The sequence below is a fragment of the Pholis gunnellus genome (genome assembly GCF_910591455.1).
Source record: "Pholis gunnellus genome assembly, chromosome: 20".
In the NCBI taxonomy this organism is placed as follows: domain Eukaryota; kingdom Metazoa; phylum Chordata; class Actinopteri; order Perciformes; family Pholidae; genus Pholis; species Pholis gunnellus.
The window spans coordinates 9,783,461-9,811,056 of record NC_136547.1 but is presented as its reverse complement, the minus strand read 5'-3'; the positions used below and the strand labels follow the sequence as shown (position 1 = coordinate 9,811,056).

Genomic DNA, 27,596 nt, shown 5'->3' with positions numbered 1-27,596 from the left:
AAGAATACCATCAAAATGAATTTATATTTACTAAATTACTGGTGGAAATTGATTTACATTTACTGAGTATTTGGATGAAATTGATTTACACTTTTCATATTTCATTTGAAGTATTATTGTCTTATTTCAATCACATTCTTTAACCACTTTAAAACAAGGACATCCTATGTAATGCACAATATAAACATAAAATAATTTATGAATATGAATAATAATATTTATAATTTAAGCCCACTTTCTAACAAGAACTGTTGTCAAATTAGTTTTCTATTTTGTTTAAAATGATGCACAACCAAGCCATAGAGACAGCCCTTAGCACTCGACAGACATAGTCCTGGTCTGTTCAAGTCATAGTTTGACATTTTTAGATTTACGTTTTCTTTCTGAGAGAGTTAGATGTTCAGATCGATACCTCTCGCTCATGTCTGTTCAATATGAGGCTCCAGTGAGGAGACGGCAGGACAAGTTTAGCTCAGCTGAGACTGTAAGACTCAGAAACATCTAGCCTGGCTCTGCCCAAAGCTCACTAATTAACACGTTATATACTGTCCGTTAATTCGTACAAAAGCTTAGTTTTACAGGGGGTTGTGTGCTGGATTATTTCTTGGATTTGCACGGTGACTTCCAGCAGTAGTACGCCTGTTAAAGGGACAGTTCACCCCAAAATCCTCTTACCTGTGGTGCTATTCATCAATCTAGATTGTTTTGGTGTGATTTGCCTAGCTTTTATAAATATAGGCCGTTGAGATCTGCCTTCTCTCCGATAGGATATAATATGACACTCAGCTTGTGTTGCTTAAAGTGCACCAAAAATATTTTTTCCTAAGGAACTATGGTTGACAAAAATAGTTCCTACATGAAAATGCTCACAAGAAGGTCTGTGGATTATCTTGAGCAACCGGGTCCTTCAAATCTATTTTTCTGGCACCTTTTATATATATATATATATATAAAAAAAAAAATGTTGGTGCCATATTGTCCTCCAGAGAAGGCAGACATCTCTACAGCCGATATCTCCAAACGAGACAACTCACACCAAAACAATACAGCAATCATCTAGAAGTGTCTGTCTTTCCAGAGCAGCATCATTAAAGTACACAACGGTTACAGTACAGAGAAGTGTTCTCTGCTGGTTGATCTTCGGGCGGTCCAAGTCTACAGGAATGGTGACTGGGAGTGAAAATGGAACGAGTCAACTGGAACGAGAAAGTGAACAGTGAAGGGTGGGGGGTTCAAACCAAAGTGAGACGACTCAAAGAGGAAGAGGAGGAGGAGGAAGTGGGGAAGTACATGCTTGTTTTTATTAGTCTCATCAAGAACCAGGGGAAAAGGAAGTGATGCAATAGCCACTGTTAAGGAACAGTGATCAAACAGTCTTCATCACAGTGGCTTCGTTATCGTCACAATAAAGGAGGCATTATCATCATTAATGATGCACTGTGAAGGGGATCTCATATCAATGGTGAAACACATTGTAACAACAGTGACGGTGGGCAAAACATACAGTGTGCACTACAGGGAGGCAGACAAGTGACGCCATGATCACGACATTTAAATGTAAAATCTGATGAAATGACACAATGCATGTTTTAGCCCATTTGCGATACATTTTGTTTACTTTTGCTGTTTTACTTAACAAAGCATAGCCACAGAGCTTCTTTTTGTGCCATAATCCAAAAGTCTAATGGATAAATCCCATTGGCTTTTTGTTGAGGTAACCAGTGTGATGCTAATTTCCGGGGTAATGCAGCACTTAATTGTCTGTCCTGCTCTTTGTTTTGCATTGATTAATGCTCACCCTCAAAGCCTTTTCTCTTTTAAACTATAACAAAAGTTAGAATTAATATGCTTTCCATATTTTAATGATATAAACTTAAATAAAATGCATGGCTCAATCTAACGTTAATAGAGTGCTTTTGTTGGCAGTAAAGTGTGCCTGATTTGCAGCAAATGGGATAAAACATGTAAAAACATTTGGCTTTTTAACAGACATTGCACGTTAACTTCATGATTTTCTTCTCTATGATTCAGCGTTCCTATCATCCCATCAACACAACACGTCTTAAACTGTATCTTTGGCTTTATTTTCTCAAGTAATGTTTCATTTTTCTTCTAAAGCAAACACAGTAAAATGAGTGCAAACATGTGCCGCTCTGCATGCCACAACTTTACACAAATAAAATCAAAAATTGCACCAGTAACAGTTTTGAGTGGACATGATGTTGGATTTGTTCTTATTGGGCCACATGCTTATAATAATGTAAAGTCACAACTCTTCACCACACTCTGCATTTCTCTCTGAATTGTTTTTGACATTTCATTTCAGATTCAGCACCTCTAGAAATAATTTCATATTCTACACAAAACATCTAAAACATCCTCAAGCCTGTTTCTTTTCTTCAACTGTTTCCAGTGTTTTTTTTCTCCATTTATACATATTTACGACAAGATTTGGACCGCTTTTATTTTTTCTTGCCGCCCACCTCTTCAGGGATGAAGACACTTACGGTGAAGTCCGCGCTCTCTGTGCCGTGCTTGTTCTTCACCAGGATGCTGTACTTGCCGGAGTCCGACGTGTTCACGCCGGTGATGGTGAAGCTGGCAAACTTGCCTGAGGCGATCTTGAGGATGCAGTGGTCGTCGGACGTGATCTCCCTGTCGTTCTTCAGCCAGGTGACCTCTGGCAAAGGGTCTCCCGAGATGTTGCAGGTGAGATTGAGGGCCTGGTGAGAAGATAACATGCAACACACATACATGAAACCATACAGTAATAACGATTATGTTCAAGCACGTAGAGTCGGTCTCTCATTGTGCTGCCTAAGGCGCTGGCCACATAATATCAGCTGAAACAGTTTACCTTGCCCTCCTGTATAGTGACCACATCAGGCAGGCCTCCTGCTACTCGAGCACGACCTGAAAGGAACAAAGTTAACTTCAATAATTACATTTAAAAGCTTTACTACGATGCTAATTTAAAGTAAGCCACCAGGTTGGGCGTTAAGTATATGGGAATATTACTATTAAAATATTTTACAAGACTTTACAGAAAAATTAAGAGTTAAATGATCTGTCTTTTAGTTAAAATCCAAGTTGAAGCGTTTGAAACGCATTTGAAACAACAGCTCCACACATCCAGACCTTAAAAGCGACGGACACAAAGCCACTTTAGACACAATACACTTACTTTTCTCTGCAATCGCAGTAGCTCTGATGAGGTGAAGAAATGAAAGAAAGAAGGAACAACAAATTAGATGAAAGGTCATGCAAACCTCTTCATATAGTTCCTCAGATCACAGAAATAAATCACAGATTTAAATTTACACAATGTGTTTTTGTGCGTGCTGGGGTTGCGGTTACATGAAGCTATAATAATATGATGGTTATAGAGGAATAAGTAACTTACTGCAGTCTCTTGAATTCTGCAAAAGCGTCGTCAAATGCTGCAAAACAAAAAAAAGATTGTATATGAATGCCGGTATCGGAGAAAATAAGTACAAAACAAGACATCTGAATTATAAAAAGAAGTACAAGAAGTCTATTAGAGGGCATCACATGTCTAAAAACCACACATTTAAAACGTTGCTGTCTGAAACAAGCAGCATGGCTAAGATATGCTGGTGGTCTCACCTTGACCAGCCAGCTCAACGGTCCTCCTCAATCCACCTTTTCCATCGTTGAACTCAATGGCATATTTGCCCGTGTCTTTCTCTGTGGGCTCTGTGATCTGCAGCCACAGCTGCTCTCCCACCACGCCACTCTTTATACGGTCAGAGAAGGCGATGGCCGAATCCCTGTCAGTCAGAGAGACGATACAGACATGGAAACACGGAAACATGAGGAAGACTACCGACGGACAAAGCACTGAAATATTTTGCTGTTGTAAAAAGGGCACGAAATTACGGAAAATACTCGAACCATGTTCTATGTACTCTCAGGTGTAATTATACAATGCACAGATCTTTGCATCAGCTAGAGTGTCTGTAACTAATTGATTTTAATAACAAACGTACACATGCTTGCACAAATAGCAATGCAGACACAGAACGTACTTATAGTGCCACGTCACTTGGAGTAAATCGTTATAGTAGTTGACGAAGGTGTAGAGTCGGATGCCCTGATCTGTGCTTGTGATCTTCAGCGGAGTGGAGGAATTGGCTGCAATTCAAATATGATTTTTGGAATCAAAATGAAAATTGAAAATGAATCATGCACCAAAATGTTTAATGTGTGTACAAAAAGTTAATCTTCTTACCGATAAAATTGAAAACTTCATTCATCAATTCTTTGAAACCTTGAAGGGGACAGATTGGATCATCTTAAGTGATATATTTGCTCCGGTCATGATTGGTTATCTCAGTGTGTGACTTTAAAAGGTTACCTTGATCTGTCAAATTCAATTTGGAAATGTCTTTTCCTCTGTCATCCTGCAGAACGACCTCATACACACCAGAGTCCTTCTTGGAAATCTGACAGAGAGCAGGAATCGTCAAATTCAGTTGTAAAACAACAACGAACAAGGAATATCATTTGTATTCATCTGAAAAGGCAAGCTTTTCTCTTCTGCTATGGGCGCTGCAGAAAACACATATATGACGCAAAAGTCAAAGGAAAAACAAACAAATAATGAAATAAAGCATTCTCAGGCAGAACGGCAAAACCAGAAATGGCCGTTGGCCCGTGATGACAACAGATAACTGTTCCCAACGTTTAGTCTTCTCCAGATTAGATCGGCGGCATAGTCTGCTCTGTCTGCAGGGGAGTCACGCTGACATGGGACACATGTGACATCACGCTTATATGTTTATATGACCGCCCGTAGGATGCCATGTCACTGAACGGCACTCGGACAGACGTTTAGAGACGATACAGTGGGAAAGAGAAATGAGAAGCGAATTTGAGAGATATTAAAACAGAGAAGAAGAAGACAGAATAGTTAGAGAAGGAAAGTGATAACGGCGTATACAAATTTAAATGTATTTAATGGCATTGTTAGGAATTAAAACGTGATGTGTCAAATTTAAGTAATGCTGGTTATTAATTACAAAACCTTTTAGCGTAATTAGAAAAAAATAAATGATTTAAAAACTCCCTTTTGATCATTTCTTATTCCAACTTACTCAAAGACCTTGTGGACCAGCATTGAAGGGAAAGTGTCCATAAAATATGAAGGATCCATGTATTTTAGGAGGAAGGATTCCACCGTTAACATTCATATATGCAAATGAATTCAGTGACATAGATATACACATATATAAATACATAAATTCACACTTCTCCCCTTTCTCACATTCTTACCTGAGCAATTTCCAGTTTGAGGACTCCCTCGGTGAAGCCCAGATGCTCGTCCGCTTTGATCTGGTGTCCGTCTTTGTACCACAGCGCAGACGTCTCCTTCTTCATGTTTCCAACCTGAAATGCATCGCAACAGATGGATGTGATTAAATCAACACTCACGGTTTGTCTTTAAAAGAGCGCAGCAGGACAAACAGTCGAAGTTCTGTCTCACCTTGCACTTCAGTATAACGCAGCACTCTTGTGTCACCTCATAACCCAAATACTCGATAAAGTGAGGACCTGCAACAGACGACAGACAATGATGTCATGTAATGCAAAAACAGATCAACAGCGATTCCAGTAGAGCTAAAATGTTTGAACAGTTATTTGATTAATTTATCAACAGGACATTAATCTGCAACTTTTTTGATAAGCGGTTGATTGTTTCAAGTCCATTTTTTAAATATTAAATACCAAACATTTTCCAGTGGGAGTATTTTTCTGCTTTTCTCTTATATCTTTGAAATGGATATTTAGGTTTTATTTATTTATGTCATGTGATTTTTTTGTTTTCTGACATGTTGTAGACAACACAACTAATTGTATTGAGTATTTTTGAGTATGCAGCCACCCATACCTTGCTTTCTGACCCATTCTTTCATCTGGAACTCTGATTCCTTCTGCAGCTCCTCAAACACTGCAAATAAAAAGAGTAAGTTAACATTTTATGGCCTAAAACAACACTTCATCTAACCGTGATATCTAACCATGTGAAACTTGTTTGTTGTTGCTGTTAAATTATGTGATAACATGAATGTAGTTTGGGATCAGTGTTGCCAGATTAGACTGACAAAAAGTTGCCCAATCAGAGCCTAGAACCGGCTCAATCGTCATTAAAGTAGTCCAATTTTTAGGGAAGCATTTTTTTTTATATTCATTGATGTGATTAGGATTATCTTCAGGATTTTACTGTTTGACTGAACATATACCGTCTCCTATCAGCACCAAGCTGGACTGGTTGGTAGCTTTCCCATCCTGCAACTGGAAGGTGAAGGTGCCCTGATCTTGCGGAGTCAGAGAGTCCATGATCATCTCAATCACGCCGGTGTTTTTGTCAAAGTTCATTTTGTATTTCTACAAAAACACAAACAACACCTTTAAAACTTTTCTCCCCTACACAAAACTCAAAACACATAATTATTCTATCATGAATTGAAGTTGGTGACTTACGTCCCCCTGAGAGACAGCATTGTCATTAAAGATGTAATCGACTTTGCCATTAGCCGTCATCTTCTCCGCCTGCAGCCAAAAGCGAACTTTCCCCTTCTCCAGTAGCTCCACAGCCAACTCTGACTTCAGCGGAATAACTAGAGTGAAGAAAGAGCGAGAGCCAACTTAATGAAGAACAGTCCAGTTCATGACATACTTCAAAAAGCAGCTGTGATTACGTGCTGGTACACTCACTGGGGAATTTGTGGTCATGACTGACCTCCAGCAGCCTCTTCAACTCTGACAAAGATATGAGGAAATTATTCATAAATACAAGAAAGAAAAGCATAAAACTGAAGTCATTTTTATTTCTTTAACTTCTTAAAACGTGTGATTTTGTAACTCACCTTCTTCAGAGACAGTGTAGCTGGATGAAACACCATCAGTGTGGGTGACAAGGCACGAGTATATAGCAATGTCCTCCTCCCCAGGAGTGTTGAAAACAGCTTTGGATCTGAAGGGAAAGGAAGTACGAGGTAAGACTGCTGAGTGTTGGTGTGTCGATTAAAAGAGTCCCAACTTAAAAAGTCCTCTCACTTGTTTCCCTTGGTCTCCAAAGTCAGGCGGGACGGATCTGTGATTTCCTCGTAATTCTTGGACCACACAAATTTGGAGTCGGGCGTCATGTCGCAGCACTCAAAGTTCATGGAGATGATACCGTCATCGTCAACATCCACCACTATCTCCTTGGTGCCTGAAATTCAGAGATTTTATTTTAGCAATGAGCTCGTCACCACCGGTTCATCACGATCAAATGGTTTTTTCTACCTGGTTTGGTGAGAGCCACAACCGGCTCTGTCACGGCGGAGGTTTGTCCAACACCGGCTTGATTCTGAGCGCGCACTCGGAACACAAACGTCTCTCCCTCCTTCAGATCCTTAATCTGCAAAATGAAAGAAATTGTTATTATCACACCAGCTGCTGTCACACTCGTAATTTAAAAAGAAGCGCTGATGGCGACCTTGATGAACATCTTCTCTGCAGCCTTCTTGTTGACTCCTCTCCACGCCTGCTCCGGTGCTTCCGCTTCCTTGATGTCAACGTAGAAACCGTTGACCGGATCGCGGCCCTGGTACACGGGTGGTTTCCAAAGCAACACCAGAGAGTCACTTCGCACTTCTCTTATCTGCAGGTCATGAGGAGGTCCTGTGGTAAAAAAAACACACACACACAGGCTTAAAAGCTGCAGATCAGTAAGTCTGATTATGTTTTACTAATATTAAAGGGATCCGTAAACAATCATGGACACAGAAAAAGGAAACTTGCTGCTCTCTTGTTCCCTGAGCAGCCAATCACAGCGTGAGCAGGAGGAAAGTTGACGTTTAGGACATGAAACACAAAGTTTTAGGACTTTAGAGGTTGACTTTTTTTATGCTGCTGAATTTAAAGTCCAAAACAAATAAATAAATATCATTGTATTAGCAAGACGTAGAAAAACAATGCCTTTGTACCACCTCTTAGTGAAACCATCAATTTAACATTAAATGCTTTGTACTTTTCTATAAAGTGCTACAGTATAATAGTTATTAGGGTTAACCTCGACCAAAGAAATTCTGAGTTCACTAGCACTCATACGATTCTATTTATTAATAGATAGTTGATTTAGTTTCCCCACACAAAAATATGCATAAGCACCACTTTAAATCTTGTGTTTACCAGAGATGTGCTCATAGGTTTCAAGGAAATAAGTCACTCAACATGAAAAAAGCATAACAAATTACTAATTGACTAAAGAAATCTTGGTCGACTCAAACCAAAACATCCGATTCGTCGACTAACTAATCGACCAAACAGGTAGCCCAAATAGTTCCTTGTGGATTGTGGGATCAATTTCAAGGAGGAGAGGACATTCAGATAACAAAAAGGCTTTTTTGTTCTGTTGATGTTCTAAAAAGAGGGTTCTGTTCATGAATATAACCAACCTGGCACGGCGATGGTCCACTCCTCGCACAGGAACGTGTCACTGGGCGGTGAAGGGATGCCGACACCTGCCATGTTGGCCGCACGCACCTGGAACTGGTACTTCTTGTTCTCCTTCAGGTCAGACACCTGGAGACAAAGGGACATGAAGATAAAACCTTATTTATGGAAGTGTCTTTTTACATCTATCAACTGAACCCTGTATTTGGGTTGTTGAACTGAATGACTCACCCTGTAAGCCCTATCGCTGATAGCCCTGATGTTGGCCTCGTGCCACTTCCCCGTCACGCCATCAATGACCTCACGGTAGTCCACGAAATAGCCGGTGATGTCAGCACCGCCGATGAAGCTTGGCTGTTTCCAGGCCAGCACCATGGAGTCGCACACGCACTCCAGGACAGTGATGCCATAGGGTGGAGCAGGGGAGGCTGAGATGACAGAAAACACATATTAACACCATAATGCCTCAGGGTGATATAATGGGAAACTGAAGCACTACAATGAGGTGATACTTATTTTTACACCTCCGGCCAGTTTCTCGAATTCATTTATAATCCTTGATCTTTGAAAGTGTATTGTAGCTTTGTTGATGCTGACAAGCTTCAGTGTCCCATTACGGAAAACATTTCACATTACAGCAGGTATTGGCTGCATTACAACTTACTCTCCTCCAATACCAAAACATCACTGAAGTCACGACTGTATTTTGTAAAAGTTTAGAGACATTAGTAGGCGAATACCTGCTGTAACAGATTATCGTCAAACCTACAACACAATAGCACCTTTAACCTTTTATATCAGGCTTTTGTGTTACGATTTAGGAACACTTTTTCGCTTTCTTAGAATTAGGTGTAAAGATCGATACCACAGTCATGGCTATGCGCTAAATATGAAGCAACAGCTAGAAGATGGTTAGCTTAGCTTTGCATGAAGATTGGAAACAGAGGGGAAACATTTAGCCTAACTTTGTCCAAAAAAAGTAATCCACTAAAGCACACTAATAAGCAAATAGTAACTTGTTTATTTAATCCGTACAAAACATGAAGTGTAAAAGCCAGATAGGCCAGGAAGTCAATGTACCCCGCTACTAACAGTCCTACACATACGCCCCCATAAAACTCACTTCTACACTTTGATTTTGAACGTTTTAGGGATCTTTTGTTACCTTTTCGACAGAGCCAGGCTAACTGTTTTCCCCTGTTTTGAGTCTTTATGCTAAGCTAAGCTAATCTTGCATCATTTTTCAGGGAAAAACTAGTGAGTGATATCAATCTTCTCATCTAACTCTCTGCAAGAAAGCAAATAAGCATCATTTTCCCAAAATGTCAAACTGTTCTTTTATACTTAATTGGAAAGTAGTTATATATTACATCAAATTGGTGGTAAGAAATGACACAACAAAGGACAAAGTGATTTCTGGGACTTGGATGAAGGAGTAACTGTGAGCAAAAAGGTCTCTCCAAAAGCAGGATCGTGTAACATTGTGATAATAAATTGGCCTGTCGTACACGAATAGTCACATGAACTTGATACTCTTCCCCTTTTTAGGGGTGAGAAGTTGGTCAAAGAGGAGAAAATCTGAAGGGGTACACAGTGCGCTACCAAAAAGGTCTCAGGTCACAAGTGTCCTGCTCTTGTGTTGGTTGGATGACCCACTTTTGAAGTACAGGGTGTGATTAGCTGGCTCCTGCCATGACATACTTGTGTGTGTGTGTTAAAGGGTTCTGGGTACTGAATGTGATGGCAGGTCCTGAGGTGCATCGTGACTGATGTTGAGCCACCCAGTGTGTGGGGGAAGGGTGGGGGGGGGGGGGGGGGGGGTTGTGGGAAAGTGTGGGGCCAGGAAAACTATTGACAAGCGTGTTGAGCTACAGTTTGGTGGTGTTTTACAGTGACTTACCTTAAAGAGAAGAATACCAGCAGAGAACTTCACCGACTGTTTAGTGTATGTCGAAAGCATGTGAATGTAAAAGTAGAACCTTGCAGAAATCTTTATTCTATGTACGGTCAGGGTGGAATATTTTCATGGATGCTAATTTATTTTGTGTTTGTTTTAGATGCAGGGTAACCGTCGCTCCACCTGGCTTGATCTCAACTAAGGTGCTAACTGATAGAAGAGATATCCACACATTTTGAAGTACTCTGCATAGATCTAAGTGTGTGTGTTTGTTGAAGATGAAAGATTTCCATCTGTGACCGGGGCTCACCTGTAGACCCTCTCCTGGGCCTCGCTGTCTCCCGATTAGCAGAAGCATCTACAGAGAACTTACGTGCCTGTTGGGCATCAGGCTCACTGTCTGTGGCTACAGCCTGATCCTGAACCTTCACGGTGACTGGGTCTAAGTGTGCAGCTGGGGCTATGTCAGTTAGTGAGTCAGAAACTGAGTCTGACACAGACTCTGAGACCAGGTCTTTTGCCAGGTCAGGGGCCCAGGACACACTGCCTCTCTTGCCCCCCTTGCGTTTACTCTCCGCCGGTTCTGGCAGTGCGAGGGCAGAGCCGGCATCTCCGGCCCCCTGCCTGGCTTCAGTGTCAGCCTGAGCTTTATTGCGCTTTTGCTTAGTGTCGGGGGGGGACTGGACAGTTTCATGCGTGCCCGTCCAGCGTGGCCTGTGCTCGGTTAGTTGGCCCGCGTTACCCCCCGGCCCCATCTCCGGCAACACACCATGAGGGATGCCGCCCCCTACAGGAGTTATCAGAGAAAAGCAAAAGAGGCTTTTAAAAAAAAAAAGAAAAAAGAAGAAGGCAAAGTATCCAGAGAGCAGAAACAGAAACAGTACATTAAATTGCAATAAAATGTCTTCATCTGACAGGGAGTGAAAAATGAAGACAAGATGACCGACATCCGTGTGAGGAGGTGAGTAGGCTTTGTTTTGGATTATGAGAGCGTGCAGGCATGTAAAGTAGAACAGGCAATGACTGTGAGTGTGCAGGCGCTGCACCAATCCTCTATGAAAAAACACTGTACTAACAATGCCAATGGATTTCATCACCTCTTAGATATCCACTCAAAAGATCAAATAACTGGTGTGTTGTGATTGAATAATCTAATTCATATGAAGTACTTGTTATTAGCTGGTCTTTGTTTGCTGAAATGTATTGTGAATTGAGTTTATTAGTAGTCGGCGCATAACAGCCTATTACATTTATTGTAATTCAACAAAGTGGAAATTATTGTGTTTCCTGAAAACATTACCATTACTTCTGTCTGCAGAGAAATACATTGGTATTTTTACTAATTGTGTACTAAGTGTGTTTCATGTGTGTTTCATGAGGGAAAACAAAGAACAGAACAAAGCTGGTAAGTGAGTATAAGTGACATCCAAAGGCTGAAAGTTATGCTGGTAATAATGCGGAGAGACGTTAGGGAACACATGCAGGAGTTCAGAAAGAGCAGGATTGGTCTGTTTTGCACAGTTTGTGCTCCAATTAAATATAATATATTGACGTTCACTGGGATTGTATCTCAATGAGGAGAGTTATTATTTTGTTTAAATGAATGTTCCTCTGATCTTGAGGTCTAGAATTAGTCTTTAGAGATCATGTTTTATATGTGTGAACTATCGAACAGAACAATTCCACTGCCGGGTTAGCTGCTAGGAGAGAGGAGAAGACAGAGCAACTCAGTGCAGTTTGAGGGTACCGGTGGGGTGGGAGAGGTGTGTTTGTCGCTACCTTTAGCACCAACAGGGGATGCCGACACGACTTTTGCCCAGGAAAGGTGAAATGGGGGAGGGGGGGTGGTGGTGGTGGTGGTGGTGGTGTGTGACAATGGGCTGGTCCAATGCATTGGATCGCACTGACCCACATAAAATGAAGTCTACAAGTCCTGACCCCGCCTCAGGCTGTGCAGGGAGGAGGAGGAGGAGGAGGGAGGGTGGAGGGTGGATGTGGCTGGACATGGGTGGGTGGGGCACATACCAGTGCAGAATAACGTGACAGGGTGACACAGGGTGCAACCATGGTGGAGAAAGTGTGGGGGTGTAGATGCTGATGGTATAAAATGCTGAAGACATGTCTCCAAAGATGACATCATGTTAAAATGATATTGCTGTTTTTTTCCAAAACATGTAAACATACTTACTACTTACTAAAGGACAATTCCACCATTTGGACCAATATTTAAACCAATCATCATTCTTTGGTGTGCAGTGCATTTCAAAAGTCATCTTGCTACATCTACTTCTGGTTTCAGGCTCTGGATTCCTGCATTTACCAGAATACCTTTTGAACCTTTTGTCTTTTATATAACCTAAAATGAATTATTATTATTATGTTTTTCTTATATTTCCTTTTTAAATTATTCAAGAAAAATAAATTTGAGTGTGCTGCATTGCATTCTGTGTAATCTTGTGGAAGTGCTATGATAGTATCTGTTGCATCTGTAATTATGATTTCTCGCTATGATTGTTATAAATTATAATGTAAAATAATATAGAATGAAGCCCTTTGTGTCTTTTTCAGTACAATTACCTTTGCACAGATTAATTAAGATAGAATATATATTCAATATCATACACATTTCTTTACATAATATATCCTAACATAATTATCTGTGTTAATTTAAATAGATTTGACAAGATATAGTCTAACTAACAGCAAAATGAATTCAGAAATACAAGCTACAACACCAACAGCATATTTAAAAACATTATTAAAGGGATTTCTTTTGCGGTGGGTTCCGTCCTCTAAGCCTGAATATCTGAATATACAAACAGTATCCCTCAGTATCCTCTGACTCCTGCATTAGCTTCTTGTATTGAGATGTGAACCGTCAGTTTGACTCACCAATAGCAGCCTTCACCTCCACAGGCTCAGACTCCGGGGAGAACTGGCTGAGCCCTGCTGCGTTCAATGCTCTCACCCTGAATATGTATTTCTCTCCCGTCGTCAGACCATGGCAGATGAACCTGCAAATGTGAACAAGGCAATGCGTTTACATAGAACAAATGGACAACATAAAGCTTGTTTAAAGAGAAAGAGGAGTCATTTTACCTGGTACCATTCACAGGTTTGTTGTTGCACGGCTCCCATTCGTTGCTACCCACAATGCTCCCCTCAATGTAATATCCCACCAACTCCTTGGCCTCCCTGGACGCTTCCCAAGACACAACGACTGATGTGTCTGTGTTTCTGATAGGGACAACTTTGCTTGGGGCAGATGGGATGTCTGTGGACCAGAACGTTGGACATGTTTTGGGACATTCATACACTGTGAATGTGACGTTCTGCTGCTATGATGCATGTATGCGTGTTTTCTGACCAAGCTTGTCGCCGACAGTGGTGGCCTCAGTTGGGTCGGACGGCTCGCCGACACCGGCAGCGTTGCAGCAGCGGACGCGGAAGCTGTAGGATTTCCCCTCGGCGAGATCAAACAGCGCAAAGCGAGGAGACTTGACCGGGATCTCTGTGTTCACCCTCTGCCAGCTGTCTGTGCCCGAGACACACTGACAAACAAGGACACAAGGTGTTAGTGCGGATTTTTCTTTTAACACGTGAGAAAACGCTGTTAAATAAGTTACCTTTTCCACATAGTACATGACACCCTCAAGGCCTTTCTCTCCAGGTGGATTCCAGCTCAGCACCACATAGTTCTTGGTTGCTTCTGTCACCTGCAGCTCAAGAGGTCTGCCAGGAACAATGCCCTCTGAGGATCAAAAGATAATGAATTAGGTCCCTGAACGCATCACCCGTGTAGCAGGTAAATTGCCTTCATGTCACCGGGTGTCGTAGACATAACTGGTATAAATGACGGTATCAAGAATGTCATTCTCTACCTGCAGGCTCCTCCTCTGTGACAATGATTTGGCCGGTCCACGGAGCAGAGGTACCTGACAGCCAGTAGATGATTATGAAAAGTTAGGAATCAGGTTTTAACATTTCTGCATTTTGCTCCAAAGTTCACTATTTTTTATTTAGTCCATTTTCAAATACTGTGTTTCTAAGCAGAATTGTATCAAAGATAGTAGTAGTGAAAAATCCTTTTAAAACATTTGTAAAAATAACAATAAGTAAGAAGAAAACACGTCTAAAAGACATTCCTGACCAATTAAAAAAAATCTGTAAAAATCTCTGTTTTATGGAGCTGTTGTCTGCAGATATCAATGTATCTGTCAACAAATGCATTGCCCCTGACTCTTATTGTACTTTGTTATTTTTCTGAGTAAATAAAGCTCTTTAAATACGGAGGCTGTGTCTGACCAGACACACAGTAAAGGCTGCAGTACCTCTCATGCGGGCGCGGTCAGCTGGGTCCATGGCACCCACCGGCTCAGAGGCTCGTGACGGGCGGCTCATGCCACTCGCGTTGACGGCACGCACCCGGAACATATAGGAGCGGCCCTCCACCAGGCAGGTGACGGGGAAACGGGCAAATTTTACTGGAGTGTCATTGCACTGGATCCAGTGGGTGGTTCCAACCTCACATCTGTACACATATTACAGGTTATATATTACACATTATAGGTTTTTATTTGAATGTTTCAATCGTGGGAGAACATGTACAGAGGATGTAGGGCATCTGTTTGATTTTAGACTATCAGTCAGTGACATTTTGCTTCAGTTCTTATTTTAAGAATATCTTTGTTCATTAATCTCTGTATTGTCTTTTTTATTTGTATTTGGTACTGTTTTCTGTATTATCCATCCAATTTGTTTTGCAGTTTTTAAAGGAAACCATATAGCTGCTTCATGTGTTAAGAGAGTCACGACAAAGAAAAGCAGAATGTCACAAAACATTGCTATGAAACTGTGATTCTCCCTCTCCCTTCCCTCTTTGAGGGGTTTCATCCACATGACCACTGCCGTGTATTCACTGACCTGTCCACAAAGTAGCCCAAGATGGAGTCGCCACCATCGACAGCTGGCTGCTTCCAGGTGACAATGATGTAATCCTTGTTGGCATCCAGGCAGCGCACATCCAGAGGGGCACCCGGAGCTCTCTCAACCTCGGCTTCAGCATCTAACACAAACGGTATCAACACCATCAGGATTGTCGGTATGCATCCTCTCTCTGTCTTACACGCTCTTGTTTTTTTTTGTGTTTTTTTATCTGCACCAGGAGATTATGTATTTATGTGTATGTGTGCGTGAGCGCGTGCATCTCTGTGTCTGTCCACAGCTTATCTCCCATACTACTGGAATCCGTCTAATGTTGCGCTCACTTATGACCGTATGCTCAGGGAGTTGTGGTGATTCACAATTTTTGAAAACAATATTTTTATATCCTCATTGGCTGCTGAGTCCTCACTAGTCTTACACGATCAACAACCGCTTCAGGTTGGACTCTGGTTTCCAAATGGATTACAAATTGTTCCCTCACTTGATTTGACAGTTTCTGTTCAGAGGAAGTGTTTAACAGTCAACATGAAGTGTTACACAGTGAAGTGCAATTTTCTTTCATATTTATTTACCTTTGAGCCAAAGATGTGTCTATAGTGAACTGATTCTACTGTAGCTGGTGGTTTGAAGGTGAGCTGTGCCTTTTGCTGAACTATGTGGCTGCAGGGTTTGATGTCAGGAATGTTTCTGGTCCTCAAGTCAAACACAAGCCGAGAGCAATCAGCAGGAGGACAGAATTAGCTGCGGCCCTCCCCGGAGTGAAAGGGGATAAGAGAGGTGACTCTTAAAGAAACATAAGGGGTACAGCCAGGCCACCGAAGAGTTGCATCATTAATTAAGAGCATGTATTAACTGGGTACATGTGTACATATGCAGCTTGTATTATAAACTACAAAACATCAACACAATGATACTTAAAAAAATTGACTTTTCAAAATAGGAGGCATCGCTCCATAAATCAGAAAGTACTTTTAACAGCCATAAAAAAATGATTTTCGCCATGTTTTGAGGAATACAATCCAGTTGATTACTTTCATTAAGACAATTATTTTTATAATACAAGTGAAATTCTATGTTGAAATACGCAAATGAGGCATTGTCTATTGCTAACTTTTGTAGAATTAGGAGAAAACTACAGATGCAAATAGACAAAATCATAAAATAAACACCTAAATGTGTAATTTTAGATGTTTTCTTTCCACTAGTCTGAAAGAAGGCATGTTAGGGAAGCAAAATATCCCATAATCTAAAAAGTGACGTGTGATTGGTGTATTATAACAACATAAGAGATCTGTAAAGAAGTGATAAAACAAGAGGAGATAGTTATAACCAGAGAGTTCACTCAAAAAAGAGCTGAAAGGAAACTGAGCAGCCTATTGTTTCTCCTTGAAGCAGATATCTGCAGTATCTATCAGTGCTCACAGGCAGACTCATTCCATAGCTGAGCTCTCTGAGAATAGACCGACTGCAGCCAGGCTCATATAGTGCTTTGTTTTGAAGACTGGCCTCTTCTTAAGTGGGCCTCTACCGTCGCGGACGGAAAAAGACTGAACCTGTTCAGACCTTAACCCATTAAAAACAACTCTATCTCATTCTCTTATTGTCTCGAAATGTAGCACTTGAATTAGCTACTTCGGATAAAACTACCAGCTAAATAAATGTAATATAATATACTGGGCGACCCCGAGCTGTAACCAAAGTTAACAACAGGGTCTATTTTCTGGAAGCTGAAGCTGTAAAGGTCAGATTGTCTCTGAAGGCAGCAAAGATAAGCTTCCCTGACCACTTTTTCCACTGTATTCAAACAGATGCCAGGGAGTGTATCCTATTTAAAACCAGTCACTCACATTCAAACACTTTGACCATTAGCTCTGGTGTTGTCATCAGGTGCCAGGAGACGGGCTGTTGTGACTTTGACCTTGATGACTTACTCGACAAAAACAAAGCTGGAGGAATCCAGATGCATTTATCTTGTGTTTTCAAGGATGGCAAGAAGGATGTATGTGTCCAAACATCTAAGATACGTAACGTCTTATAGAACTAAAGACTTTAAGACCTTTTCTAAATGTGCTTCAACAGGCTTTACTGATGTTTGAACGATGGTCAGCATGACCACGAATGACTCAGAGTCAGAGCTTTGAGTCCTCTGAAGAAGCTTCAGGCTTGAAGGCAACACTGGAGCAAGATCTTGATTTGTTATTTAAGCAAGTAGCAGCTGATTTAGGACACATTCCTAGTGTAAAGCACCAAATTGCACTCATTTAGTGAGCAGCTGAGAGTCATCTAACATTTTAATGACAAGTGAGGGAAGGTGTTCCCACCTCTGACAAAGACGTAGGCTGAGTAGGTTTCATATCCAGACTTGGTGGTGACACGCAGGGTGTAGAGCCCCTCGTCCTCTTTGTTGAGGTGCGTGAAAGTCAGCGTGGCTCGGTCTCCACTCCAGCACATCTGGTTCCATTTAGAGGGAGACAGCAGAACATCTGGGAGAAAAAGATGGAGGGCGTCTGAGTCACATGCAACACAAATCTAGTCCTTCATAAAACAATAAGTAGAGACAGAAAATAATGAATTTCACACTTTTTAATGCATGTGATGTATTCAAATCAGATTCAATTTTAAATCTAGTCGTACAAAGTATAAGTACATTTACTTAAGTACTGCAATTATGTACAATTTTTAAGGGCACTTAACTTGAGTATTTAAATTTTCTATACTTAGTTTTACTTCCCAACAATTCAGAGGAAAATATTAATTAATTAAATTCATATTCCCTACATCAATTTGATAGCTTTTGTAACTTTGTAGATTCAGATTAATAATACAAAATAGAATTAACAAATACATTATTATGGATTGTCATGGATAAAGATACAACTTTATTGATCCACGGGGGGGATTCAAAACCTACCCTGCAGTATAGTCATTGAAATTAGCCCCACTTTTACCAGCTGAAAAATTAAATTGATATACACATTAATGCATAAAATGACATATATAAATCTGAAATGGGCCATTCTGCATAATCATTACTTTTGCTTTGAGGATGTCAAGTTGGGGCTGAGCAATAGATATTATTTTGATATCATGATATAAGACTTGATATCTTCAAGATTTGGGATATCGTAATAGCATAAGTGTTACTAGACTGTTCTATAACTTTTGTATTATATCCACAATACTAATGAATATTTTTCAAAAACATTTTGCTTTGGAAGCACCAATAGTCAACCCTGCAATATCGTCATAATGTCGATATCAAGGTATTTGGTCAAGAATATTGTGATATTTGATTTTCTCCATATCGACCAGCCCTACTTTAAGTATATTTGATTGCAGGCATTAGGTTTGGAGTGATAATCCACATCTTCTTACCATCTCTGTACCACTGGATCTCTGGCTGGTAGCGGTCCAGGGCTGGGTAAATGATGACCGTACATCCCAGACTCATGGTCTCACCCTCTCTTCCAAATGACACACCAAATGTATCAACAATGTGAGTCTTGAAGTTGATGCCATACTCGGACACTGGGCCATCTACAGACAAGGCATGAGACAGCAGAGTCAGAGCTTGGACTGGCATTGTTGTGCAAACACTTTGCACACGCATGGCGAGTGGAAGGACTGTGATCAAATCAAGTGGAGGAACAAAACATTGCAGTGTGAAAGAGACAGAACATCAGAGACGAATCAGATCAATAATCATATCCACAGAAACACCCGAAAAGCTGGATCAAAACTTTTCAGACAGACAGAAGAAGGTGGAGAAGAGAACATTTATCAAATGTGTAGAATAAATGACAGCAACAGACCAAAAGAGTGACTCTGGAAGTAAAGTGCTCAAAATAGTCTATCATGCAATAAACAGTGAAACACAACAGACACGTGAAAAAGTAAATATTCAGTAATTTCAGTTGCTGAATTAGTTGAAAATACAATTAGGATATTTATTGTGAAAATGCACACATTTGAAACATTTACAAAATATGAAGGATTAAATGACGTCCTCTAAAATAAGAAGGAATACTTGTAACAGTTTTGTTCCTTTACCAATGCATTCTAATCCTAATGCTCTACTAATCAATGGCAACAAAATGTACTCTCAACAGCACGTTCCTTATACCTCAAACATACGTTTACAAGGTTGCATACTTGCCAAAATGTTACAACCCGAAAATACAGAAAAATCTGTGGATTTTTCCACACAAACCTCTGAAGGAGAATACTGTGAACTCTAAATACCAACACAGACAAGAGTGGTCATGCACGGACATGCAGTGGAAACATCAAGTTCACAGAAATGTTTTCAAACCAGAATCCAGTGACCCCGTTACCTTCAGTACTGGCACCTGTATTTTCGCCGCAGCATCAAGGAAACAGAAAAGTTGTTAGTGCAGTAGCACCCACCCGTCTTCACAGCCCCCCAACCCACCACATCCCTGCAGGTCAGTCCTCTATGAGCAGTTAGCCGAAACCCACCATTAGCAATGTTCATAATATAGGACTTTTTGCCACAATATTGCTGTTCAGTGTTACTGCTTTGATTAACGTTGCTTCCAGCAGCAGAGGGAGAATGTTTTCTGACAATAGTCTCTAATTAACAACATGATCACACAGAAAGACGTGAAATGACCGCGACCTCATCGAAACAATTTAACATTAGGTTTAGGCAACAAAACTACTTGGTTAGGCTTCAGAAAGATTATGGTTCACTACATTTGTAATGTAACTTCTTCAGTCGCCTAGGTTGGGGTCATTTCACGAATTTCTGTGAGCTAAGGCTGCAAGCAGCTGTCCGGTACATGCACAGCACCAAACAGCAGACAGACAAAGTTAGCAGCTATAGCTGGTGATGAGAATCAAATATCTTGCAGCTGAAGAGAGTTGGTGGTGACCAAAACAGAGCTTAAAGGAGACAGAATTTGTGACTTGTATTCCTCAGATGGCTTGAAACATGAAAAAAAAAAGAATGCTAATGTTGCTCAGCATCTGCTGGATGTGTAAATTAGCAACTGCGCGCTAACACGTTAGCCAAAACATCTTAAAAAGACGTACACATGTCAAGGCTGCGTCTTTCAGCTTGTTCCTCTGCTCCCTGGTGACCATAAATGAATGAACGCAGCTTTAATTCTGCAATACAGCATACAATAAAAGACAAAAAACAAACACAAATACAAGGTCAAATCAAACTTACGTCTGGGTCTGGGCAAGGACCCATCAATTTCACCTCTGAACCCTATGGAGAATAGCAGCAGTTAATACATGCAGCACACATATATAGTGTGAATAGTATTATACTGACAAGATGTCGACACATAGTGGGTCTCTAATTATTGACACTTGTAACTTAAAGTACATTTGGTTCTTACTTTTTAGACCTCTTACAGTTAATGAGAAGGTATTAGCAAAAGAAAAACTTTATATTTGGATAGTATTGATCTATGGTGAGCTATAATTACTGTTGTTCGTGATTTAAAACAATTTTGTGATCAAGACAAAGCAGTTTTGGGAGCTTGTTTGGGGTGTGATGGTTTGGTGAAAGCAACGTACTCTTGACAACGACGGAGGCGAATGCAGACAGCTCTCCCTTGGAGTTCATGGCAGAGACGCGATACTGCGCCGTGTCATCAAAATCACATCTGAAAGAGGAGAGCATCAGGTGATCAATGTCCATGATGCGCACATTCTCTCTCTTAAGGACTCATGTGTACAGTGCCCTTCCCCCACCTCAACCTTAACCCTCTCAACCATGTAAATAATATCAAGTATGTGGGCCTCTGTCTGTAAAGCGTTCCATAACTCCTGGCCAGGAATACTCCGGTAATAAATAGACACCACTGGTGATGTCATGTGCACCAGGTGGCGTGGGTCTCTGTACATACAGTATCTACAGCCAACATATTCCAATAAATGTGATAAATATAATCTCGTATGTTCCTCATGGTGAGTTTTGGCTGCTTGTTGAACTGGTCAGCTGGTCTTCGCTATGTTTAGACTTGCTCTTTGTTATCTGTGGCTGCTTGGGAAATAGTGTGGCTCTTCTCTGGCTCACAGTCCAACCGTGTCAGTGTGTTTGGGCAAGTTAGTCAGGGACAAAGGCATATATCAACATTACTATAAAAACAGAAGCTCTGGTTCTTCCCGGTTGGTACGATCATGACTGAAAGAAGAAGCTTATACGCTAAACTAAGATGCAGTATGAGTAGATAAAAAAATATTATACTGGTTATATTTACACAGTTCCAACTAAATACTCAATTCACTTCTACTGTGTGTGTTTCTTTAAGTTCTGTGTCCTTGAATTAATTACTAATTTATCTCAAGTGAATGTGACAAAAACAAAAGAACATAAAACATGAAAATGTGGTGCAGTGTGTTGGATTTAGTGGCCTCTTGGGGTGCGGTTGCAACCAACTGAAACTTCTCCTGTGTGGCAAGTGTGTAGGAGAACTAAGGTGGCCGACGCATAAACGTGGAAAATGCGCTTTGTTTGTCCGTTCTGGGCTACCGTAGAGTTAGGTGACCGGCTCCGTGAAGAGGACCCGCTCTATAAACGGCTCCTTCTGAGGTAATGAAAATGCTACACTATTTTTTAAAGATTGCAGACAGCAGTAAACCTAAATCTAAACATTTTCGCTCCAGAAACACAAAGGGAGGCACTACTTCTACCCCATGCTTTTCTACAGTCTATGGTCAGGTATTAAGGTAAATTAGATTAAATAATCAGTGAAAGGGCCCAGAGAAGAGCTAATAGCTAGCTGATAACTAGTCAAACTAACGTAAGAAAAATAGATTTACATAAGCTAAATTATATTCAAATTCCAGGACTGTGGAAAGGAGGAGCTTCACCTACCTGTTAATCTCCAGCGTGTGCATGTTGTATCTGCTCTCAAGTGTAAACTTTCCAGCATTGGAAAGAGAGTCAATTGCCACATTGTTTTTGTACCTTTTAGTGGAAGGCAGAAAACATGACAGAAAACAGACCAGAAGAAACAGAAAGAACTTGAAAACGATGAAACTGAATCAAGAGGAAAAACAATAAAAGTCATGGAAACTAGATGGAGCTCAAAAGAATAAGCAGGATGTTGAGGGGACAGAAAGGAGAGATTTGAGGTGATGTTATAGGTGATGTATCTCTGTGACCTACCAGACGACCCGTGGGTCAGGCCAGCCGCTGACAGTGCAATGCAGCCGCACAGACTGCTTCTCCCACACGGTGTGGGAGCGTGGTTTAATCACAAACTCCGGGATGTGCATCAGGCTGTCTTCGTTCATACGCTTGAAGTGTTCCCCGTGTTCATAGATCTACCAACAGAACAGTACTTGAGCCTTAAAACACTCAGGACAATTGTACTTCTACCAACCCTATGGAAAAACAATGTAATATTAAAATGTTCAAAAATCCACATGATTTCACCAGGAATTCAAAATGCATGGTTGAAGCAAAAACAAAGCAACACAATTGAGCAACAATCAAACATCTTCATTTGTTTCAAACATGCAAGATGTCTGCTCTTTTAAACTCGACATGTCATTAGTGAGTGTGTGCTGTTCATTATGTCCTATAAATAGTTCATCCAGTAACTCAACACATAATATGACAACACCATTAGGACACTGCTTCTCTGTGTCTCAAGAAACAGGATCTCCTGAGGAATTTGTCACCCATTACCACTGGGCCAGTAGTAATGCCATCTAACAGAGTGGGGACAGATAAACACAGTGAGGGCGTCACTGTGGCTTTTATGCTGCTCAATGAATGGCTGGGTACTACTTCACATAATCATCCAGGGACATTAATAACTTCCTTGTGTACGGAGGAGTAGTAACAACCACTAAACCACAGGCACTAGGTGTTCCTGAGCAGTACTGCAATTACTTAATGTCAGTAGTTTGACTAAGCAGATAAAATAATTGTGTTATGTAGCACAATATTACGTAAAAAAAAAAAGATAATTTGTGATGTTATGAAAGAGGAACGGTCTACTGGGATGATGTCAGAAGTAACAAAAGCCAATCTGTGATTCAACAACTAGACATTCTATGATGGCATTAAACAGAATAGTCTACTGTGATGGCACACATAACGCAAGCCATTCCATGAGCGCATGAAACATGATGGTATACTGTCACGTGTAACAAAAAACATACCGGTATGAAGCACGATGGTCTGCTAGTGTGATGTCACACAACACGAAACGTTCAGTAATGTCATGAAACACAGTCGTCTACTGTGATGACACAAGTAACAAAAAAAAGACTACCCGAAAGAGAGGCCATGACCGGGATTGTCTGCTGTGATGTCACGAGTAACAAAAGCCAGTCTGTGACAGTTTGATTTAAAATGATCTCTAATGATGGCATTGGTATGAAAAGCCAATCAGCGACGTCGTGAAGGAGAAGGGTTTGCGAATACACATTTGAACCAAAAAACCTAAATTCTAAACTGGACACTGATACGACAATCACGTCACAGATGTTCTGTGACGTGAAGATGATAATCAGTTAGTAATCCATGTTGTTGTGGGTCGATGGCTTCCTTTATGACCCCCAAAAGAGTTACATGTAGGATTCCCCCCACTGACCCTTTTGTTCAGAGAGATGCGTTCGGCCGACTCGCGCATAGCCTCCCTCCTGGAGGTCTGCTCTGACCTCTCCATCTCCAGGCCACTGGTGAACAAATCCCTGCGGGCCATGTATGCAGCAGTGTCCCTCACCCTTGCCTCCTCTGTATCCGAAAATCCTGTAGCAAACTCTTGACTAGGAGTTTGTAGAGCGGAGCCAGGGATGAGATGTGGGGAGCAAGGCATACCATTAAAGCTGGAATCACTTTTAAGACGTTGCACAACATTTGTTCAGTTTCAGTTTTAAATGGTGGGAAGAGTTCATTACCTGCCCCTGAAGATAGGCACTACATAGCCGATGATTTGGTTCTCTTTATCCACAGCCAAGTAAGTTGGCTTGACTCTCTTGGGTATAGGGCTCAGTCTGCTCGCATCCAGCCCAGAATATGAAGTCACTTTATGTCTGGGACATATAGAATACCATCAGCCTGGCACCCAGCCAGACAGAGCAACTAAAAACACAACATCAGCATGTGGGGACAAAGCCAAGATCAGGGTGGATGTGTTGTAGATGGAGATTCAGTGGGTGGTGTGGTAGTGAAGGTGGTTTAGTTTGGATTATTTTTACACCTCCGCAATAATTTAATTTTCACAATCAACAAAGGGCAATCCGAGCACCACGGATACAAAAATTCAATCATTAACAGACCCAAAGTCTTATCAATCATCTCACTCTATGTGCTTTCTTAAGATAAATTGAGGGAAGGGATGACAATATGCCACACAGTTTGTCCGTGGAAACACTATCTGCAGCACAGAGTTGGGGGGGAAGGAGCTCAGGGTATGAGATAACAAGAACCCGATAAGGTGGCGGGGGCAAGAGGGGTGACAGGGCAACTGCCCTAGTTTTTCCGGTTTCTTTCTGGCTCACTGTCCCTTTAGCTGACCACTTACACTCTCTTGACGTTCCAGGATGAGAGTTGCATCAGCACCCATTAAAATGGATTCAAACGTGACATAAACGAGAGCTGCAGTTTCATTACTGAAATCCAGCAACAGTTATTTCATACAACAAATCCTATGCTCATGTCTGTCTAAAATGCAGTATTTATTATTACCACACTGACTGTCAAATGCTCATCACAACATAATCCTCTCCTCAGCACAGATTTGGTAACTGGTGGGCTGCCCAGCTACAAGAGTGCAAAGGCAAAGATCAAATGGTGTTCGTAAAACCTAAGCCCTCTGACCTGTTCACACTCTCCAGGACATTGTATTTAAAGACCTGCCAGGCACTGTAATATATATGATCTCCATAAACTGGGTGTTTTTTTATTTATCCCTAAAATAAGAAAGGAAAGCAGTGACAAAGAATCCCCATCATCACAGAGTTAAATCAGCTATAAAACCAAACTACTTGACACTGCTATTAACATTTCTTTCCAAACTTTGACATTTAGTGACATACACTAACAAAAACCTCATTTGACCCATGACCAATGCATTTGACAGGGGACGCACAAATCCTTTTTACAAAAAGGACCGCTAACGAACAACTCTCCTATTGGCAATAGAGGGAAGCAAATAAGTTTCCAAAACATAATAATACATGTAAATGCTACCAGGTTTTAAAGATTGCCAAACTGTCACTTGTTACTTTCCCTCCAACATGGAACGCACAGGTCAAGATTCTATTTCAGTCTATGCCACATACCATAACTCAGCCATTACATAACAGTGCATTTCCTTACAGCCGACATAACAAAAGGGTTTTAGACAAAAATAACATGTTTCCAATACCACTTTTAGTGATCTAGGAATAGGTGTTACAGGAAAGAGTTTGTCAGCATGCAGAAAAAAAGCAAACACAGCATCTCATGCAAAGAGCTTCATGCGGGATTCAAAGCAGGTTTTAACCAGTATAACGAGCAAAGACCCTCGGGTGTGTGTGAGGGTCGATCAAAGAGAAGGAGAGGAACGAAGGATGGTTACTTTGGTGTCAATATGGCAGCAGGGCAAAGAAAGATGATCCCAATGCTGTGACAGGGAGGTGATACAGCGAGGTTGTTGGAAGTGAACTTGATCAGTTGGGTTGAGTGATGGTGTTAAGGGGGAGCTTCCCACTGACAAAGAAGTGGATTGATGGATGAAGGTATGACACTCTTCCTCCTCCTTACCCCCCGCTCCTGCTGGTGGTGGCGGAGGTGCTGCCGCCAGCAGTATATCTGCTGCTGGTCTGGTACTGGCTGAGTTTAGACCCCGTCTCCTTGCTACGGTAGTCATAGTCATAGTGGCGGTGGTGCTTCTGGTAGAACGGTATAGATCCAGACATGGTGCAGGCCGCTCCTGGTACGAGCCCCGAGTTTCAGAGTTTCTTGCTGCCCTATCTGTTGTCTGTGTGACTGGTTAGTGTTCAAGAGCAGGTGGACTGACTGTTAAAATATATTGTAGGTTTGACTGAATTTTAAAAGACTTATTGATGAAATCAATTAATGGCTTAACAAGCTGGCTGTGCTTTATTACATTCTGTTGTTTGTAGTTGAACATGGAGAATTAATCCACCTTTAAAATCAACTTCACTAAAACTAAAGAATTTTATGGAGAAGTTATGCAATCCCCATGATGCCAATATAAGTATATTTAAATGTTCTAGCCAAAATCTGCAAATTATTTTGTTGATCGAACAAAGAAAACAACAGGGTAAAGACTTTCAACCGTCATGAAATTGCAAATTCAAACTTGCAAAATCAGCTAGCAAGACAGTATGTAAGATTCAGGCTCATCATGCTTAGACAGACACAGTGCAACAACTACAACCTGGCTCATCACATCGTATCCCTGCACAACTGTTGTCACTTACCCTGGACAAAAAGCCTCAAACAAAGTTTTAAAGAAAAAGATGGTCCAATTCCACGCTTAAATCTCAGTATCCCAGCAAACCCACAGGAAGGTGTGTACAGGGCTGCAGTTCCTACACAACCAGAATAATGTTAGCCCTTGCCAGACGCAGCAGTCACAGCCTTTTATGGTTACGGTGGAGATAAATATAGCTAAGAGCAGAATGTGGGGGGGGGGCAAGTCAACTCCCGTAGGGCAACACATTAATGGGTGCAGGTTTCTGCCGATGAGCACTACAGTCTAATAAGCTTACTGGTTTACTTTTGTAGATTTTGTCCATATTCTTTTTTTTTTTTTAGAGGAATTCTTGTGTCATTTATCCAATTTATACATGTATGAAATCTATCAAATGTAATAATCTGTGTGTGTATTGTATTAATTAGTGAATGTAAACATATTTTTTTTTCAAGTCTTTCTGTTTAGAATTTTGTTTGTTTGTTTTGCTACGCAGAAGTAAGGGATTAAGTCAAAGAGTTGACCAGTTTTTTTATCATTATTATAATCATCAAATAAATGTCACCGTGCAAATGCACCTCGGAATCCAACTTTTCCTTGAGACTCAGTGATCCCCAGATTTCCAAGTGGCTTCTATTTAATTGAATATCTCTTTTTTTATTAAGTCCATAACACAAACATGACGATGTTGCTGGCTTTTAGCCCACATTACATCATCGATGGCAGCTTTTGTCTTGAATGTTTAACAAAGCACTCTCAGCTGTGAGTGTTGCTAACTTTAGCTAATCTATCGTTACTCGTCTCACATTTAAACAATGCCAGTTACTGTATCTCTGTCACTCTCACTTCTAGTCGAACCTTTATTTGTGGAAGTA

The 27,596-nt window shown here is 41.0% G+C and overlaps 1 protein-coding gene across 3 annotated transcripts; it reads right to left on the bottom strand.

The window, feature by feature from the left end:
* Window positions 1-1,285: 1,285 nt before the first annotated feature.
* On the bottom strand, window positions 1,286-26,864 carry myom1b (myomesin 1b). Of its 3 annotated transcripts, XM_079181891.1 has the most exons (37): window positions 26,729-26,863; window positions 26,046-26,270; window positions 24,197-24,331; window positions 23,890-24,064; window positions 22,452-22,609; window positions 22,158-22,250; window positions 20,855-20,943; window positions 20,499-20,540; window positions 18,680-18,841; window positions 17,626-17,787; window positions 15,284-15,425; window positions 14,692-14,891; window positions 14,242-14,295; window positions 13,987-14,111; window positions 13,728-13,911; window positions 13,460-13,634; window positions 13,253-13,374; window positions 8,695-8,891; window positions 8,466-8,592; window positions 7,505-7,689; window positions 7,312-7,426; window positions 7,081-7,237; window positions 6,891-6,997; window positions 6,739-6,783; window positions 6,505-6,641; window positions 6,264-6,408; window positions 5,912-5,971; window positions 5,507-5,574; window positions 5,296-5,409; window positions 4,379-4,466; window positions 4,253-4,291; window positions 4,050-4,155; window positions 3,628-3,791; window positions 3,404-3,440; window positions 3,185-3,207; window positions 2,858-2,913; window positions 1,286-2,723 (listed from the first exon to the last, which is right to left on the bottom strand). In XM_079181891.1, the coding sequence occupies exons 2-37, from the start codon at window positions 26,198-26,200 to the stop codon at window positions 2,463-2,465; spliced, it is 4,404 nt and encodes a 1,467-aa protein (XP_079038017.1). In that variant the 5' UTR covers window positions 26,201-26,270; window positions 26,729-26,863; the 3' UTR covers window positions 1,286-2,462. The 3 variants fall into 3 exon arrangements, 2 of the variants coding, with proteins under 2 accessions (XP_079038017.1, XP_079038018.1); XR_013767560.1 differs by lacking the exon at window positions 3,185-3,207 and having other exon boundaries at window positions 2,669-2,723; window positions 2,858-2,932; window positions 3,400-3,440; XM_079181892.1 differs by lacking the exons at window positions 23,890-24,064; window positions 24,197-24,331; window positions 26,046-26,270 and having other exon boundaries at window positions 26,729-26,864.
* Between the last annotated feature and the right edge of the window lie 732 nt (window positions 26,865-27,596).

What these genes read in the sequence shown, in the direction of transcription:
- myom1b (XM_079181891.1), bottom strand. Translation starts at nt 26,200, where the DNA reads ATGTCTGGATCTATACCGTTCTACCAGAAGCACCACCGCCACTATGAC. An exon ending in GATCCAGTGGTACAGAGATG is followed by an intron (nt 17,788 to 18,679) that starts GTAAGAAGATGT and finishes TTTTTCTCCCAG; the next exon opens with ATGTTCTGCTGTCTCCCTCT. An exon ending in TGAAGTTTTCAATTTTATCG is followed by an intron (nt 4,156 to 4,252) that starts GTAAGAAGATTA and finishes TTTGAATTGCAG; the next exon opens with CCAATTCCTCCACTCCGCTG.